Consider the following 17,685-nt stretch of genomic DNA (forward strand, 5'->3'; position numbering starts at 1 on the left):
AGACGGGGTCACGCCGGGAGGGGCCTTGCGCGGCCTTGCCCGTCCGCCCCACCCTGGCCGGACGGTCGCCGGGGGTGGGGAGCGGCCGGGCCGTGACTTCCCGCGGGGACCGCGTGTGACTCATCCGCGCCGTGACCTTAGTCGCTCTGCCGCCGGCCGCTGCTTCGGGAGCGGGGTTGGGAAAGTTTTGAAGGGAGCACGCTGACAGCCAGCCCTGGGACGGTGTCGGCGCTCCTCTCGTGGTTAAGCCCCGTGGACCTGGCGCCCACTCGCGAGGACACTCTTGCCCTCGGGCCACGTTCGGGGTTCTAGAGATGGCGGGGGCCACGGCGGGGTCTGGCACACACTGGCGAGCAGAGTCTGCCGGCTTGAAGGGCGGACGTTCCTGGGACCGATACCTTTATGGTGTTACGGGCGTCCTGCAGGGTCCCCAGGCCTTTTCGCGTGGCCTCAGGCAGGTCCCGCTGTACCTGGAGCCTCAGTGATCCTAGCTGTGACACGGAGATCACACATAACGCGGGGCTCTTAGGGGCCCGCATGTAGGGTGCCTGCAGTGACCCTCACTCCATGTCTCTTTTTACGTTAACTTTTCTGAGTTTGTGGCTTGTTGTTTGTCCTATGAGATTGAGGTTGTCACATAGAATTATGTGTTTCAAGGTGTTCACAGTTTGTAAAGGCACCCTGGAAAACACGGTTCTTGTCATTTTTTAACAATAATGGTTGATCAGCTGCTTAGACCTTTGGAGCCGGCAGAAGGGCATGAAACAGCAAGCACTCCTTTGTGAACGGTAGTCTGGTTGCCCAGTCCAGCTTTTAGTCCTTCCCTCTGCTGTCAGGGCTCTCTATATCTCTTGCCTCTTAAGTATGGTGATAAAAATACTTTGGCCACACACGTTTCTTTTTCTTTTTTTTGATATATATATTTTTAAATTTTATTTTATTTACTTTTGGTTGCATTGGGTCTTCGTTGCTGCGCGGGCTTTCTCTAGTTGCAGCTAGCGGGGGCTACTCTTCGTTGCTGTGCGCAGGCTTCTCACTACAGTGGCTTCTCTTGTTGCGGAGCACGGGCTCTAGGTGCATTGGCTTCGGTAGTTGTGGCACGTGGGCTGGTAGTTGTGGCTCGCGGGCTCTAGAGTGCAGGCTCAGTAGTTGTGGCACACGGGCTTAGTTGCTCCGCGGCATGTGGGATCTTCCCGGACCAGGCTCAGAACCCATGTCCTCTGCATTGGCAGACGGATTCTTAACCATTGGGCCACCAGGGAAGTCCCTCCACACAGGTTTCTGTAGCATGTTTACAGTTTAAAAATCAGCTGAATTTGTTTTGTGGTTGTATCATTCCAGGAACACAGGTGTGTCCCGTGGTTAGCACTGTTCTTTATACAGACTCTAAGGGGCTGAGTGTTGGTCAGACGACTGATTTTCTGTAGGACCTACAGGGCATCCAGAGCCTGCAAGACCCAGGGCTGGACCGTGGGGAGCCAGTCTCTGAACCCTTGGAAATGAGGCTCCCAGCTGGGTGTGGCAGCCCTTTTTTGGAGAACATTTCCCCCGTTATTAACATCTTACATCAATTTGGGTCATTGTCATAATCAGTAAACCAACATTAATACATTGTTATTAACCGAGGTCCACAGTGTATTCAGATTTCCCTTATTCTGCACATACTTTATTCTGATGTCCTTTTTTTGTCCCAGGACCCCATCCAGGACACCCATTACATTTAGTCACCATTTCTTTTTGGTCTCCTGGCTGTGACAGTTTCTCAGACTCTCCATAGTTTTGAGGAAGACTGGCCAGATATACTGTAGGATGCCCATCTATTGGGATTTGTCTGATGTTTCTGTCATGGTTAGACTGGGGTTAAGGGTTTGGGGGAGGAAGACCCCAGAGGTGAAGTGTGTCCTTCTCATCACATCTGTCAAGGGTGCCTGCAGGTGTTAAGACCATGGCTGTGCTGACCTCGATCACTGGGCTAAGGTGGTGTCTTCTCCAGAGTTGCTTCCTGCCCTTTGCACACTGTACTCTTTGGGAGGAAGTTGCTATGTGTGGCACGGACTTGGGAGTGGGCTGGGACTTGTAGAGGTGGGCTGACCAGATTTGCCAAGGACTGGGTGTGAGAGCAGAGGCCCCGGCCTCTGGCCATTATTGAAACACGGGAGCGCGGGGGAGGAGCAGGCTGGGGGGGCCGGGAGTTCTTGGAGCTGTTGAGTGCGAGGTGCCCATCGGACTTCTGGGTCTCGTGTATCCACAGGTGTTCAGGTACGGAGTGCCTGGGGAGGATCTGGAGATGGGGCAGGGAGGATCCTCCCTGGAGCAGCTTAGGGAGGAGAACCCAAAGAGCCTGGTGTACTGGAAGCCAGGTTAAGAATGGTGTGGGATAGGAAGAAATAAGTTTGGTCTCTTTTGCCCCATCGTGGGTTCCTGGCAGAGCTCCTAAAACCCTAGGAATTTCTTGAATGATAAGAATATCTTTTGTTATTCATAATGAGTCCCTTTCCCACAGCCCAGAGTTTATGCTAATGAGGTACCTGTGATGAGAGGATTGGACCTTCCAGACCCACACCCACACTCCAGGGAGGGGAGGGCGTCTGGAGATGGAGCTCAGCTGCCAGTGGCCAAGGATGTAATCAGTCATGTCTAGGCAGTGAAGATAGGAGCTCTTGAACCGGGAGGCTCGGGGAGCTTTGGGGTTGGTGGCACGTGCGGGTCAGTGGGGACAGAAGCCCCTGTGCTCAAGGACTCTCCCAGACCTTGCACTGTATACTTTTCCGTCTGGCGGTTCATCTGTATCCTTTACGATAAACCGCAGTAGTGAATAGAGTACTTCCCTGAGTTCTGTGGGCCATTTTAGCAAATTATCAAAACTGAGAGGGTCATGGATACCCCGAATTTGTAGTTGGCAGGAGTGTGGGTAGCCTGGGGACCCCACTTGCAACTGGTGTTTGAAGTGGCGGGCCGTCTGTGGGCCCAGGACTACCTCTGGGGAGTTAGGGTAGCAGTGAGTTGTAGGAGACCCAGCTGGGGTCAGAGTTCAGGGTGGTTGTCGGGAAAGAGACACAGAAGGGCCTCGGGAGGAGGGGGTGGCACACCCACCACCTTCTGTGCTGGGGCAGGGGGCGGGCAGAGCCTGGAGCCCACCCCCGGGTTTGATCTCCAGGCCTTCAGAGTTGGAGGGCATGGGAAGGGGCCGGCAGGGCGGCGTGCCGGGGGCAGACAGGCCCCGGGGCTCTGGGCGCTGCGGCAGCTGGTCTGGTTGCCGCGGGGCCCGTTTCTGAGTTAAGGTCTCGAGGCGGGGGGGCTCCTGTTGGGGGAACAAGGAAGGCATATCCGCCTCAGCTGGAGGAAGGGCTTGAGAACTAGCGTTAGAGAAAGCATCAAAAGCGCATGAAAATCCTGAAAACGTGCCGCGCACTCCTCAGTACTGTTTATCCAAGAACTGGTTCACTCTTGGCATCGGTTGTCCTGGCAGTTCTCACGGCCCCCACCGCTCGTGTGGGCAGGGGGTGTGTTGGGACATTTGGACGGGGCCCTGGCTTGCTCTGTGTGCTGGGGATTACGTGCGCCCCGCGTCTGCCCGCCAGAGGCAGCCGGGGCTGGTGGGGGGTGGTCCCAGCTGGGGAGGCCTGAAGGGCCGCCAGGGCCTGGGCCCCCAGGTAGGCTGCGTGTGCCCAGGGACTGCCTCCAAGACACCGCGTTCCAGCTGGGGCAGAGCCTTCACTCAGCTTCCGGAGACTTAGCCTACAAAAGATGGTGCCAGTGTGAAGCTCCTGGTTTGAGGCTGACTTTTTTTTTTCTGTTTTCATCGCAGGTCGTGCGGGGGATCGTGCCTGCCTCAGTTGTGCCAGCACCGCGGGGTTGACGAGCTGCGTGTAAGTAGATAAACGTCACCCTCTGCCTGTTTGTAGGTGGGGGCTTGAAAGTGCTCAAGTGACGTGCGACTCTCGGTTTGGGGAGGTGGTAGAGCCTACGTTCCTGCTCTTTGTTCTTTTAAACCTGTATCTTTTCATCTTGAAATACGTACGTAACCACATACATTAGCGAATATTTGGAAAATAAACACTCACAATCCCAGTACCTGTTACAGAAATTATTAGCCTTTTGGTATATTTTATTCTGGTTTTTTTCCTTATGTATCTGTTTTTTGAAACATGCAGTGGTAACCACAGTCTGCGTACAGTACCGAGTCTTTTCCACACTCACACAGCTGCCATTTCCAGTGGCTTTTCGTGTGAGCACACAGACAAACCCTCCCTGGCACCGCGCTCGGTCCTTCGGAGAAGGCCACGTGGATGGACCGCTGGCCACGGGGCCTGCCCTGCTGGTCCTGGGGCCATATCTGGAGTGTGGTGGGAGCTCTGTGATACTGCTGAGAGGCTGGAGGGCTTCCTGGAGGGAGTGGCACCCACACTCCCCTGTCACCCATGGACTTGAGCTTCCCGCAGGGCTGCTATACTCTCCTCGCCAGTCATCATCCCTGCCCAGCCCCTGAGCTTAGTCTCCTGACGCCCTCACCTGTGTGGTGGGGCACCCAGACCACTGTCGGCACCGGGTCCATGTCCACTTGCCCCGGGTACCTGGAGTGGAGCTCGTGCCTCTCGACACGCCCGATCCTTCCTCTGTGAGAGTGCTGGGCCCTTACCACCCCTTGTCCGTAGAGCTGTGGGCTCCTCGGGTTTTCTCATTCATTTGAGATCGTTGATGTGTTGCCTCATCTTGGCTATGAAACTTCTGGAGGATGCTCCCTGGGACAGATTTCATTCCCTAAAGCAAACAGTACGCAAGCTGTACGTGAAGACTGGATTGCTGTTAAAGCAAAAGTGTGTGTAAGCGGATTTCCAGTTTTCTGGCTCTTATACAGTCCTAAAATGAGTAGCCGGGCCCAGCCTTTCCACCCATGAGCAGGTGTCTTCGTGGAGCAGAATGGGCGCGTGGGCAGTGTTTGGCCGGGACACGACACAGTATTTTGAGAAGCCCCTCCCAGCAGCAGCCTCTGCAGGCCCCGCCCGCTGCCAAGCGCTCCCAGCCAGCTCTGGGCTTTGATCTTAATTAGGCTCCTCTTGATAGTCACCAGACTTTGTCGCCAGGAAACCTCTTTTTGTGATGTGGAGGCCGGCGGCTGGCGTTTCAGGGGCTTGGGGCCCAGTGGGTGGCTGGAAACGGGTGACCGGTGACCTGGGGGTGCGGTCATGGTTGCCGTGTAGGATGTGGTCCCGCAGGGTCAGCTGTCAGGGTTTTTCAGGAGAAGCTGGAAGTCTGGGTCTCGGTGTGAAGTCTCTGGTTTTAAAGTACTGAGCGCTGAGGCAGGTTAGTTCTGCTGTGTGGCCTAGCTCTTCAGGTGGTGGGGCGGCGCCACACGTGGGTCAGTGACCCCGGCGCTTGCGGGGCTGGCGTGCCTGCCTCTCCTGCAGGGGACGGTCTGCACCTGTCACTTGCCGGGGGCCAGGCCTCCCCTGCCTCCTTTCTCCACAGTCCTTCTGGACCAACTTTTGAATTATTTCCATTCTAGGATGGTCTTTTGGGGATTGTAACTGGAATGTCGTTAAACCCATAACATCATTGGGGAATATTAACTTTTAAAATCACACGTGGTCTTTCCACCTGCAAGTTGTTTTCCCTCTTTCGGAAAAGGGTCTGTCGTGTTCCTTATGCAGGCCACGTGCATGGCCTTTAAGACAGTTCCCAGATGCGCTGTACTTGTTGGGGTTGACGGGGCTCGCTCTTCATTATCTTTTCTAAGTGATTGTTGGCGGCGTGGAAGTTACTGATTTGGGTACGCTTTCTTGTGCCTGGCCACTTCACACAGCTCTGTTGATTGTTTTAGCTCTAATTGGCTGCCTAGTGCACAGTAGTGATTTTTTGTCTCTTCCTTCCCAGTGCGTTTGCTTCAGTTTTTCAGTTTTCTTTCATCTCAGTAGCCAGCTCTGTTATCAGAGAGCTGTAGTCATTCACGCATTATCACGACAGCAAAGAATAGAGACTCTAGTGTTTTCTAAGTTCACGGTGTTTAGAAAGTTAAACACTTTGATTAGAAAGTGAAACAGTGAGAACTGTAAAGCTGTCGTCCTGAGCTCACACACTTAAGGTTAGGAATTATAGACGAGAGTTGAAGTCTTATGTCAGTCTCAGCATCCAGGAATTTTTATTGTTTATTTTGATCGCACAACGTAAGAAATCTTGAGTCACACAGATAAGTGGTTGTAAGTGGTACTCGTTTGTATTAGTTTTTTTTAACAGTCATTTTGCAATCTCAGGGGTTTTTTTATATATAAATTTATTTATTTAAGTATTGGCTGCGTTGGGTCTTTGTTGCTGCACTCGGGCTTTCTCTAGTTGCGGCGAGCAGGGGCTACTTTTGCAGTGCACGGGCTTCTCGTTGCAGTGGCTTCTCTTGTGGAGCACAGGCTCTAGGCACGCGGGCTTCAGCAGTTGTGGTGCGCGGGCTTCAGTAGTTGTGGCGCATGGGCTCAGTGGTTGTGGCACACGGGCTTAGTTGCCCCGCAGTATGTGGGATCCTCCGGACCAGGGATCGAACCCCTGTCCCCTGCATTGGCAGGCAGACTCTCAACCACTGCGCCACCAGGGAAGCCCTGCAATCTCAGTCTTAATGGAAACAGTCCAGACGCCTGAAGGGTGAGTGGGGGAGTTTCTGATCCAAGATAACATCGTGGACATTGTCTAGCTGCTCTCACCTCCCTTATCTTAGAAACAAAGGCAGAGAGGAAGCACCCACAACTTGAATGAGCCGTCAGACCGTAAAACAGCAGGCGCCGAACCCCATTCAGTGGGAAAAGCTGAGCTGATGAGCTGCTTCTGTTTTTAAGCCTCCCTTAGCGGGAGCGCGTGTAAGGTTCGTGGCGGACATACTGAGCTGCTGGTGACGGGTGCTGCCCTCACATGGATGTCCTATGGCCCCGAAGGCTCCAGGTCCCGGCTGAGGGGCATGTTGTCCTGCAGGCAGTCGTGGGGTCCCCTCTTGTCTCTGGGCACCTGCACTTCTGGAGCACCCTCTGGGTCGCAGTGCCTGTTGCTCCATCCCGCCTTCCCTTTCCTGTCTTCCCTGAGGAGCTGAGGGGCACGTGGAGGGTCGGCGTCCTCCCTGGCCCAACCTCAGGCTGCTGTCTTGGCATGCTGTCCCCCTGGGAAGGGGACGTTCCCACACGTTGGCAGTCAGGGGAGCGGGCACTTCCAGGAGGCTGACGCCTGGGCTCTGGTGGGTCAGGGCAGAGCAGGAGCTGCCTGCTCAAAGATGCTGTCTGTCCCAGCTCCCCGAGGAAAGGCAACAGTGCCCGCGTTAGCTTTGTTATTTTGTGCTTTTGGAATGTAGCTAAATCTCTCTGGCTAGATGGTTAATAGTCTCTCTAACATGCGTGAAGACAGCCAGGTTTGGGGGCCCTGATGGCCCTCGCTGGGTGCGCCCCATGTCTCTCTGCTTGGTCTGTTTTCATGGGTCTCTGTCCTTGCCTCTTGGCTGCCCCTCGTGACTGACATCACACCTCGAGGAAGCCACTTGCTTCCTTGGCAACTGGGTTGGAAAACTGGTTAATTAAGCTTGATGAAGACAGGAGGCGTGGGCGTGATCATCTCCCGCTTTGAGAGGTGAGACTGAGGCGCAGAGAGTAATGGCCAAGCCAGCGGTGCTGCCGTGCCCTGGGCAAGGCTGTTCCCCAGCCTGTAGGACTCAGGACAGGGCGGGCTCGAGGGACCCGCCTTTCCTGGCTTAGGTGTTGCCTGCGGGGCCGAGGGGCTCGGGACAGAAGAGAGGCCGGCAGGGGGTGCCATCTGCCAGCTGTCTCCGCCCATACGGGCCAGAGCCAAGGTGGGCCGTCCCTGCTTGTCCTTCAGTGTTCCCCGTGCATAAAAGGAGCAGCTAGGGCTTCCCTGGTGGCGCAGTGGTTGGGAGTCCGCCTGCCGATGCGGGGGACGCGGGTTCGTGCCCCGGTCCGGGAAGATCCCACATGCTGTGGAGCGGCTGGGCCCGTGAGCCGTGGCCGCTGAGCCTGCGCGTCCGGAGCCTGGGCTCTGCAACGGGAGAGGCCACAACGGTGAGAGGCCCGCGTACCACGGAAAAAAAAAAAAAAAAGGGCAGTTAAACTAGACATGTCCCAGCTTTCTTCCAGCCCTGACTGGTGGCTTCTCAACTGCTTTAATGGGGTTTGCTGTGCCCCAGGCACAGTTCTGGGTACTTCCTGTGTATTAGCCCACACACATCCACTAGGGGTGCTCTTGAAGCAGAGAGGTTGCTTGTCCAAGGTCACGGAGCAGTCAGTGGTGGAGCTGGAGTTTGACTTGGGATGGTCTGCTCAGAGCTCGGGTCCTCGCTGCTGGCAGCAGGCCAGGTGCGCAGGGATGACTGGACAGTTGGGAAGAAAATGGGGTGTGTCAGTGATAAACAGCCTCTCAAGTGAGTGGGCCTTTGGCCACCCAGTGGTGGATTCGTGCGTGAGCAGGGAGAGGTTTCTGAAGGGACACGTGAGATGAGAAGATTGTGAAACACGGAAGGAGAATTGTGTGGGTAAATTGTTCCAGTGTTGGGTCGTAAATGGCCTTCCATCACGTGTTGCCATTGGAAGGGGACCTCTTCGTCACGCCCAGACCTTGGGCTGTGCCAGGCCTAGTGGGCACCGAGAGCTGGGGAGGGCCGGGTCCTGGCTGCAGAAACTCAGGCTGCAGCGAGTGGCCCTCCTCGAGCGGCTGTCCTGCAGGCAGACACCGAGGACACAGCTGCCTGGGGCCCGGCAGAGCAGACTGGCCTTCTCTGGCGGCCGGGGGTCTGGGCAGCCCTGTAGGCCTGCTATGCTGCCGATGGAGAGGGCTCTGAGGTGCCCACTTCCGGAAGCCCCTGCAGCTTCCCGCTGTGGTGTGGAGGTGGCTCCCCACTGGGCCTCGTGGAGCCCATGGTCCAGTGGGAGATGGCCCGCGTGTGAGCATTTGAGAGGGGTGGGCACCAGGGTAGCCCCGCAGGTCGGGGGGCCCAAGGAAGCCCAGGGCGGAACCAGCACCTGTGGGGTGTCCAGGCAGGCATGGCTGCAGAGGCTCTGGGCCTGGGGTCTGCCGCCGCGCGTGGGCAAGGAGGCCAGTGCAGGAGCCGAGTGAGCCGCAGGGGGAGGAGAGGGAGGCCTGGGCTTTGTGTCCTTTTGCCCAGAGGCCTTCAGTCAGCTGATGCACAGATCCGGGTCACCCGGATTGGAACATCCTCCCTGGTTTTCATGACAGACTTGCTCAGGAACTACAGGTTTTTGTAGAACGTCACCTGCTGGGGAGAGGGCTGGCCTGGGAGACCCACCCAGAGGTTGGGTCTGTCTTGTGTGGAGGTGAAGCCTTGCTGGTTGTTTGTGTTTGACCTGCTCCTTTGAGGCCGTGGGGACTGGCTCCCCACAGTGGGTGTATTTCTCTGGCGTCAGGAAGGGGCAGGGAGTCTGTCCTACACGCTGGGACGTTGGGTGTGAGGTTTTGATCCGGCTGTGGTCTGTGCTGCTGCCAGGAGGTCATAGCAAGGCTGGCCCCTCACCACTGGCTTCTTTTTTCCCTCTTCAAGGAAACTTCTTTTTGGCGGCTGCAGTCCCATCCACCCCGTGTACCTTTCCTTGCGAGGCGATCCCCTCGGCTGCTGGACTCTGAGGCCCAAGCACACGTGTGTGGTGGTCGCAGGGCCGAGGCTCCTTCCTGTGCGCTGCTGGCACTCGTCGCCCCCGCTGGGCGATGACTCTGTGGTGGAGAAGTCCCTCCGGTCCCTAAAGGACAAGAGCAAGAAGCTGGAAGAAGGAGGCCCCGTGTACAGCCCCCCCGCAGAGGCGGCCGTGAGAAAGCCCCTGGGGCAGCGGGTCCTGGATGAGCTGAAGCACTACTACCACGGCTTCCGCCTGCTCTGGATCGACACCAAGATCGCCGCGCGCATGCTCTGGCGCATCCTCCATGGCCACAGCCTGACCCGCCGAGAGCGCAGGCAGGTAATGGGCGTGTGCCCCCGCTGGGGTCACCTGTCAGTTGCTTTAAGTGTCTAAAGTCACAGCAAGAGATTGTCCTGCAGTAGCTTTAGTTCTCGCCTGAGTTAGCTGAATGTTTCTTTCAGACGCCTCCGGGTTCCTGATTTTCCGCTGGGCTCACGCAGCTCTGTAGAGGAGGTGCAGCCATAACCACGTTGGTGGGCTCCCCGGGGCTCTGTTCTCTGCCTGAAGTGTACTCACGGCTCCTCCTTTGGAGTTTGTTGGGGGGGGGGTGTTTTTTTGTTTTTTTAATAAACTTATTTATTTTTGGCAGCATTGGGTCTCCGTTGCTGCGAGTGGCTTTCTCTAGTTGCAGCGAGCGGGGGCTACTCTTCGTTGCGGTGTGCAGGCCCCTCATTGCGGTGGCTTCTCTTGTTGCAGAGCACGGGCTCTAGGCGTGTCGGCTTCAGTAGTTGTGGCGCACAGACTCTAGAGCGCAGGCTCAGTAGTTGTGGCGCATGGGCTTAGTTGCTCCGCGGCATGTGGGATCTTCCCAGACCAGGGCTCGAACCCATGTCCTCTGCATTGGCAGGCGGATTCTTAACCACTGCGCTTCCAGGGAAGTCCTCCTTTGGAGCTTTAATTGCTTGCTTAAGGTGTAGCATGTTGAAGGATTGGCACCCTCACCGTATAAGTGATTCTTTTAGAATGATTAAACTGCTAATCCATCCTTTTATGCCAAGTGCATTGTTGAAAGTTACCCCACAGTTTCTTTGAGTTGTCACAGATGAAGCTGTTGTTTTGTGACTTAGTTTCTGCCTTTGTTAAATTGCTCTCGTCAGATCCTTGATCCTTCATGCTGTCAAACCTTCTGCTCCCTTTCAGTCTGGGGACCCAGCCTAGCAGCAGTGACACCCCAGTAGCAATGAGCACCCCTGACTCCCGGCCCTTGGCATCTAACCACCCCCATGAAGAGGAACCGGGGCTGTTTGGAAACATAACTGATCAAGGGCTGGGACAGCAGTGGTACTAGAATAACCTGTGTCAGAAAATAAGAAAAGGCTGGAAAATAAACAATGGGGGCCCTTCTGGGGATGGCCAGTGGGGAGTAAGACAGGACTTTTTCCATTTCCCTCAGCAATAGTGTGTGGCTTCATATTTTTTATGGTATCGTGAATGGAATTTTTTCACTGTGGTGAAATACACAACCTAAAATCTACCCTTTTTAAGCATTCTAAGTATACAGGCTGTGGCATTAAGTACATTCACACTGGGGTAAAGTCGGTACCACCATCTGTCTCCAGAACTCTTCATCTCTTGTCGTCTTCCTAAGCTGGCACTGCACCTGTTAAATAACAGCTCCCCACCCCTTGGCCCCCAGCCCCCGGCATCCATCATCTACTCTCTGTCTCTCTTAATCTGAACCCTTCAGGGACCTCATAGCAGTGGAATCACACAGGATCTGTCCTTTGTGACTGGCTGGTTTCACTGAGCAGAATGTCCTCAAGGTTCACCTTCGCCATAGCAGGTGTCAGAATTTCCTTCCTCTTTAAGGCTGAATGATATTCTGTTGTGTGTATGGACCACAGTTTGTTTATCCATCATCCATCCATGGACACTTGGGTTGCTTCCACATTCTGTCTGTTGTAGGTAAATAGAATTTTAAAAATTTCATTTTCCATTTGTTTATTGCTCGTATATAGAAATACAGTTGATTTTTATACATTGATCTTGTATCTTGCAGGCTTACCAAACTCAGTTATTAGTTCTAGTATCTTTTTTGTAAATTCCATCAGACTTTTTATCAGGAACAGATTTTGGATTTTGTCAGATGCTTTTTCTGCATCTAGTTTTTTTACTATTTATTTTTAATTTTTTTGACGTACAGTTGATTTACTATATTGTGTTAGTTTTAAGTGTACAGCAAAGTGATTCAATTATGTATATATTTTTTTCAGATTATTTTTCATGATATAGGTTATTATAAGATATTGAATATAGTTTCCTGTGCTATACAGTAAATTCTTGTTGTTTATCTTTTCTGTGTCTATTTAGATAGTCGTATGGTGTTTTCTTTTTCTAGTTTTATTAACTAAATGGTTGATATTGTCAGATTAAATAAAAAAGCAAGACTGAACTCTGTGCACTCTACAAGGAACACATCTAAATGTAAAGACACAAATAGGTTAAAAGTAAAAGAATGGAGAAAGGTAAGTGGTGCTAACACTAGTCCAGGAAAGCCGACGTTAATATCAGACGGAGTCGACGCTAGAGCAGGGTTACCAGGGCAGAAGAGGTCACTCGTGGTGACGAGAGGGTCAGGTTGCCAAGAGGACGTGATATTCCTAGACATTTATACACTGGTAACAGAAGCTGGACGCTGGCTCTGTGCATGGAAAATTTTCAGGAAAAGCAAAGTTGTAGAAAGAATCCAATCCCTGTTTGCCTAGACCCCAGAGTGGAAATGGAGGTTAACTGCAGAGGGACACAGTGGGACTTTTTGTCACGATGAAAATGTTCTAAAACTGGATTTTAGAGATGGTTTCAGTCTATAAATTTACCAAAATTTATTGAATTACATACTTACAATGAGTGAATGTTACGGTACGTAAATTAAACCTCGATAGAACTGCTAAAAATAATTTAATGGAAGAATGTTAAAAAACATAGGCACCAACTTGAAGGGTCATATCTGGGATCATTTGAGCATAAAAATATAGATGATAATGAATTATAAACAAATGAAAAACGTGGGAATCCTTGAGTCCATTTTGGTAATAAATAGAAAAATGAAGGTGCAAAGCGAGGTCGATAAATGGGGAGATGGGCTTGAGTTAGGAAATTGCCGTTTTGTGGCCATCAGAGTAGAGGCTGGTTTGGGAGGAACCGTGATGAATGTGTCTAGGGAGAGAGGTGGGTGTTTATTTGCGCGCTCTCAGGGTGTTCCCTCACAGGTGGAGAGAACAGCCTGTCCAGGTGATCACAGTGACCACTGTCGCAGGGTGGGTGACGCCTGACCCCCGGGGAGGGCAACCATCATGGAAAGTGGTGCCAGCCAGAAACGAGGCCCTTAGTAGAAATGACGTCACTCCTCCAAAGACAGTCTCGTCAGTCACGGTGGAAGCACAGCTGGGGATGCGGGGAGTGTAGTCCCGGCTGCCGTGCACCCAGGCGGTTCCGAGTGGAAGGAGCACGTGTGAGCAGGCACTGGCGCAGGGGCAGGTGAGCTGCTGGAGGCCTGGCAGTGTCCGCTGTTCTCAGGGGTTGTCGATTATTTCAAGTCGCACGTTTCTTTAATGTCTTCAGCAGTGGTTTGTTTACATCAGTGAGGCACTTGGATTTTTTCCCTGATCATTGCTGTGTTACATAGTCTTAAATCTAATCGATTGTGTCAGGGAACACAAGAGAAGTGCCCCGCCAGCACTCGGCCCTCCTTTCCGCAGAGCGCCTGGAGTGCGTGGTGTGGCCGCAGCCTTCCCCAGAGGCCCTCGCTGCTGCCAGCAGTGGCCGGTCCTCCGTCTGTCAGTCTTGTCCAGCTGTCTGCCAGGCCGGTGGGCACCTGGCAGACGCCCTGCGGGGCGGCTCACGGGCAGCATGCAGTGATGGGTGCCTCTCCACGCAGGGAGGTAGCTTCCACCCAGCTTTTCCTAAGGCCGTCCCCATGTGGTTTGGCCTCGGGGCCTCGGAGCCCTGTCTGCTCCCTGCGAGGTGCCTGCTGGTGTTCCTGCGGACGGCTGTGCAAGAAATGCTCCCCAGTCACCCTCTGGTCCCTCCACCCCTTTCCAGTTCCTCCGGATCTGTGCCGACCTCTTCCGCCTGGTGCCCTTCCTGGTCTTCGTGGTGGTGCCCTTCATGGAGTTCCTGCTTCCTGTTGCCGTAAAGCTCTTCCCCAACATGTTACCGTCCACGTTCGAGACCCAGTCCATCAAGGTGACCGGCTCGTTTTGACCCAGTTTGAAAGCAGCTACAAGGCTGCATTGTTTTATGACTGACATTTCAGATGTTAGATGTTTTTAAATTTTATGTTTTCTTCATAATTCAGTCATGCTGTGCTGTGATTATTTAATAGGTGCTGGTTTCAGGTTTGCTTCTCTTTAAAATGTGTCTTAAATTCTAGTTTCTCTAGACCAGTGTTCCTTGAGCCACAGGTCGAGACCCATTCGTGGGGGACGAGACGGGTCTAGGGCAGGGTTGGCAGACTTCCAGCCCACGGGCCATTTTGGTCAGTAAGGCCTTCTGGGGACATGCCTGCCTGTCGTGTGTGTATTGTCTGGTGGCATTCACGTTTCACATGGCTCAGCCCGCAGGGCCTGAAAGCTTTACAGACCAGCCCTTTATGGAGTTTGCTGGCCCTTCTCTGGCGGTGGGGGGGAGGGTCACACAGAGCTCGTGGGTGGAGGGAGCGCTGTTCAGGAGGCATGTGACGGCGCTGGGTTGGGTGTACATGCACTTCGTGCTGGGGCTCAGAGCAGCTGCCGGGCCGGCGCCGTCCAGGAAGCCGTGCGGGCAGGAACCCAGGAGTGCAGTGCCCTCTCTGACTTCGCAGGAAGAGAGGCTGAAGAAGGAGCTGAGGGTCAAGTTGGAGCTGGCCAAGTTTCTGCAGGACACCATCGAGGAGATGGCCCTGAAGAACAAGGCAGCCAAGGGGGACGCCACCAAAGACTTCGCCGTGTTTTTCCAGAAGGTGCTGTGATGCGTCATCCCTTGAGGCCTTGCCCTGTCGGTCCCCAGTGCTGGTTAGCGCCTCGGGGCTGCCCGCCTTATCTGGGGAGCGTGCCTTGTCTCCTTTCTTCCCTCCTTTTCACTGTGCACGATGGGGGCGGGGCTCCTGGAGGTCAAGCCTGCTGCCCCGAGAACGTGAACTTACCCTGGCCTGGGTCTCCGGACTTTGCAGCAGCCCTGGGGGAGGTAGAGTTTGGCAGGGACCTAAGACCCCACAGTTGTGACCAGCAGGGGGCTGGGCTGGGAAGGAGGGGCAGACTGCCCCATAGCCATGCCCACGGTGTGGGAGGCCAGCCCAGCATGGAGAGGCCCCAGCCTCCTCCCGGCCAGCTGCCTCGGCTCCGCTGGCGTAGCAGACAAGGGCCAGGGACCGGATGCCATCCCCTGCGTGGACGCCTCGCTCGCAGGAGCCCAGCCAGGCAGCGCTCAGGGCTTTGGGTCGCAGGGGCCACTCCCGGTAGGAGATGTGAGCAGAGCTGAGGGAGGGTGTGGGTGGCCCCTTCTGCTTTGTTTCCTGACTTGAGGCGTGTGACCCGAGGCCATGGGGGTGCGGGGGACACAGCCCACCCGTGGTGACCCTTACCATGGCTCCCGCAGATCCGAGAGACGGGTGAGAGACCCAGCAACGAGGAAATCATGCGGTTTTCCAAACTGTTTGAGGATGAGCTGACCCTGGACAACCTCACGCGCCTACAGCTGGTGGCGCTGTGCAAGCTGCTGGAGCTGCAGTCCATGGGCACGAACAACTTCCTGCGCTTCCAGCTCACCATGAGGCTGCGCTCCATCAAGGCCGACGACAAGGTGAGCACCCACGGCCTGCTCAGGGCTCGTCTGTGTCTCCTGGGGTGAGTGCTGGGATCACACGGTTTCCAGCCGCTGTGACAGCACACCTTCCCGTGGTGGGACGTAGTCGCTGAAAAGGTGGATTTTAAAGGCAGCCTAATGTTTCATCATATGAACGTGTCCTAGTTTATTAACCGTCACTTTAGCTAATCTGCGACCCTAAAGAACCCTCTAATAAATACGTATTAATGTGAATTATGCCCCAGATCTTTGATAGGTCCTATAAAAATAGTGACCTAGAATTGCGGCTCCTGAGTAAAAAGGGCAGGAGCTGTGCCGCCTGCCTGCCCCCGTGCAGTGTGTGTGTCTCAGGAAGCCACGAAGTGTCCCTCGTTCTCCCTAGTGACGCTGCTTGCGTTGAAGTCTGTGGCGCCCGGTCTTCCGATAGCTGCACCAGCTTGCCTCGGGGCTGATCTTCCCTCTTGTTACTTACAGGCTTCCTGAGTCCTCTCTGCCTGGTGTTTGTTACTGTTTCCCTCTGCTCTGAAGACCCTCTGTCTTACAGTTGTAGTATTTAGTCCATACTCTTCTCCTGTTTGTCCTGTGTGTTTCATGTTCCACTTTATCTCCTTTCTTGCCTTCTTTTGGATTAATCAAATGTTTACTCTTCCATCCGCTCTCCATTAGCTTGCTCCTTATTTATTGTTATAGCAATTTCTTTGGAGTTTACAACGAGCTTCCTCGACACACAGGAGTCTAACGGGACCGAGCGCTTTTCCTGCCACGCGCCAGGCCCCAGCTGCACTCGCCGGCCCCGCCTCTGCGTTGCACACGCTTTTGCTGCTGAGTTGATGTGTGTGCACCACGTATTTACCCTCCTGACCCCCTTCCTTCCTTCCTGAGTTTCCACCCAGACCGTTTCCTCCACTTGAGGAGTCCCCTCAGTGGCTGTTTGTATGGATTTGTCTGTATTAACCTTCCATTCTGCAGGGTATTGCTGGGTGTAGGACTCCAGGCTTGCAGTTCTTTTTTCTACATTTAAAGATGCCACTGAGGGCTTCCCTGGTGGCGCAGTGGTTGAGAGTCCACCTGCGGATGCAGCGAACACGGGTTCGTGCCCCGGTCTGGGAAGATCCCACATGCCGCGGAGCGGCTGGGCCCGTGAGCCATGGCCACTGAGCCTGCGCGTCCGGAGCCTGTGCTCCGCAGCGGGAGAGGCCACAGCAGTGAGAGGCCCACGTACCGCAAAAAAAAAAAAAAAAAAAAGATGCCATTGAGTGCATGTCAGCTGGCAGGCCTATTATTGTTCCTTTGAAGGTGTCCATCTTTCTCCGGCAGCATCCGACATGTTTGGATTTTGTTACATCTTGTTTGGATTTTAGCAGCTATACAGTAACGTCCCTAGGCGTGTCTGTGTCTGTGCTTATCCTGTTTCCTGGTTGTGGTGCTTCCATCATTTCATTAAATACCCCCCCACCCCCCCGACATGGGTTATGTTCCCCTTAGACTGCTCACGGTCCCTGCATCACATATGCTCTTCCTGTATTTTACATCCTTTTGTACGTGTGGTTTACTTATCCTCTCTTCTTGGTCTGATCACTCTTAAACCCATCCTCCAAGATTTCCGTCTGCAGGTAAAACTGTCTCTCTTGTTCTCCAGAAGCAGATCATCACTGCATTTTATAAGGATGAAGAGAAGTTGTCTCTCTGCTCTGCTGGAGAATTTGCCGTGCGGCTGCCCCTCCTCGGGAGAGGCAGCATGAAGGCAGGAGGCCTGGGTTGTGTCCCAGCCACTCATTAGCTTTGTGAAATTGAACAAGTCACCTCACCTCAGTGCTTCAGATTCCTGTGAGGTGGGGCAGTGGCCAGACCTCTGCTGTCGAGAAAGTGGAGGGGGCATACTTTCCCGTGGATGTTAAATGGTAAAAAACATACATAAGAAGATCCTGAAAAGTGGAGAGAAGCCCCTGGGACCCCAGGAATGACACAGGAGGTCTCTGTGCCTCATAGATCCAGCCATGGGGCTGAAGAAGCCAGAATCGCCAACAAGGACAGACTTTAGAATCCCATCCTGTGGTCAGAGGAAAGGGACGGGGCCACCTAGCAGGACAGAGGACTTCAAAGAGTGATGGCTCTGCTCCAGCCAGACGCCACAGGAAACAGTGTCTCCCCACACCCACCCTCCCCGGACCCCCCCACACACACACAGGGGCGGTGGGGCTGGGGCCGCCACCCCCAGGCTGGAGCAGCTGGGATG

At 54.2% G+C, this 17,685-nt stretch overlaps 1 protein-coding gene across 4 annotated transcripts in view; it reads left to right on the forward strand.

Annotated features, from left to right (window-relative positions):
* LETM1 (leucine zipper and EF-hand containing transmembrane protein 1) overlaps positions 1 to 17,685 on the forward strand; it is a 35,279-nt gene that overhangs the window by 1,427 nt on the left and 16,167 nt on the right. For 3 of the 4 annotated variants that reach the window (XM_024732732.1, XM_024732731.1, XM_024732730.1), the window contains exons 2-6: positions 3,809 to 3,869; positions 9,536 to 9,947; positions 13,710 to 13,853; positions 14,470 to 14,607; positions 15,243 to 15,446. In XM_024732732.1, the coding sequence (XP_024588500.1) occupies positions 3,809 to 3,869; positions 9,536 to 9,947; positions 13,710 to 13,853; positions 14,470 to 14,607; positions 15,243 to 15,446 (959 nt within the window). Of the gene's footprint in view, positions 1 to 3,808; positions 3,870 to 9,535; positions 9,948 to 13,709; positions 13,854 to 14,469; positions 14,608 to 15,242; positions 15,447 to 17,685 lie in introns of those variants that run through there. The other variant, XM_024732733.1, reaches the window with a different exon arrangement.

Source organism: Neophocaena asiaeorientalis, unplaced genomic scaffold, assembly GCF_003031525.2.
Source record: "Neophocaena asiaeorientalis asiaeorientalis breed wild unplaced genomic scaffold, Neophocaena_asiaeorientalis_V1.1 scaffold762, whole genome shotgun sequence".
NCBI classification, from domain to species: Eukaryota; Metazoa; Chordata; class Mammalia; order Artiodactyla; family Phocoenidae; genus Neophocaena; species Neophocaena asiaeorientalis.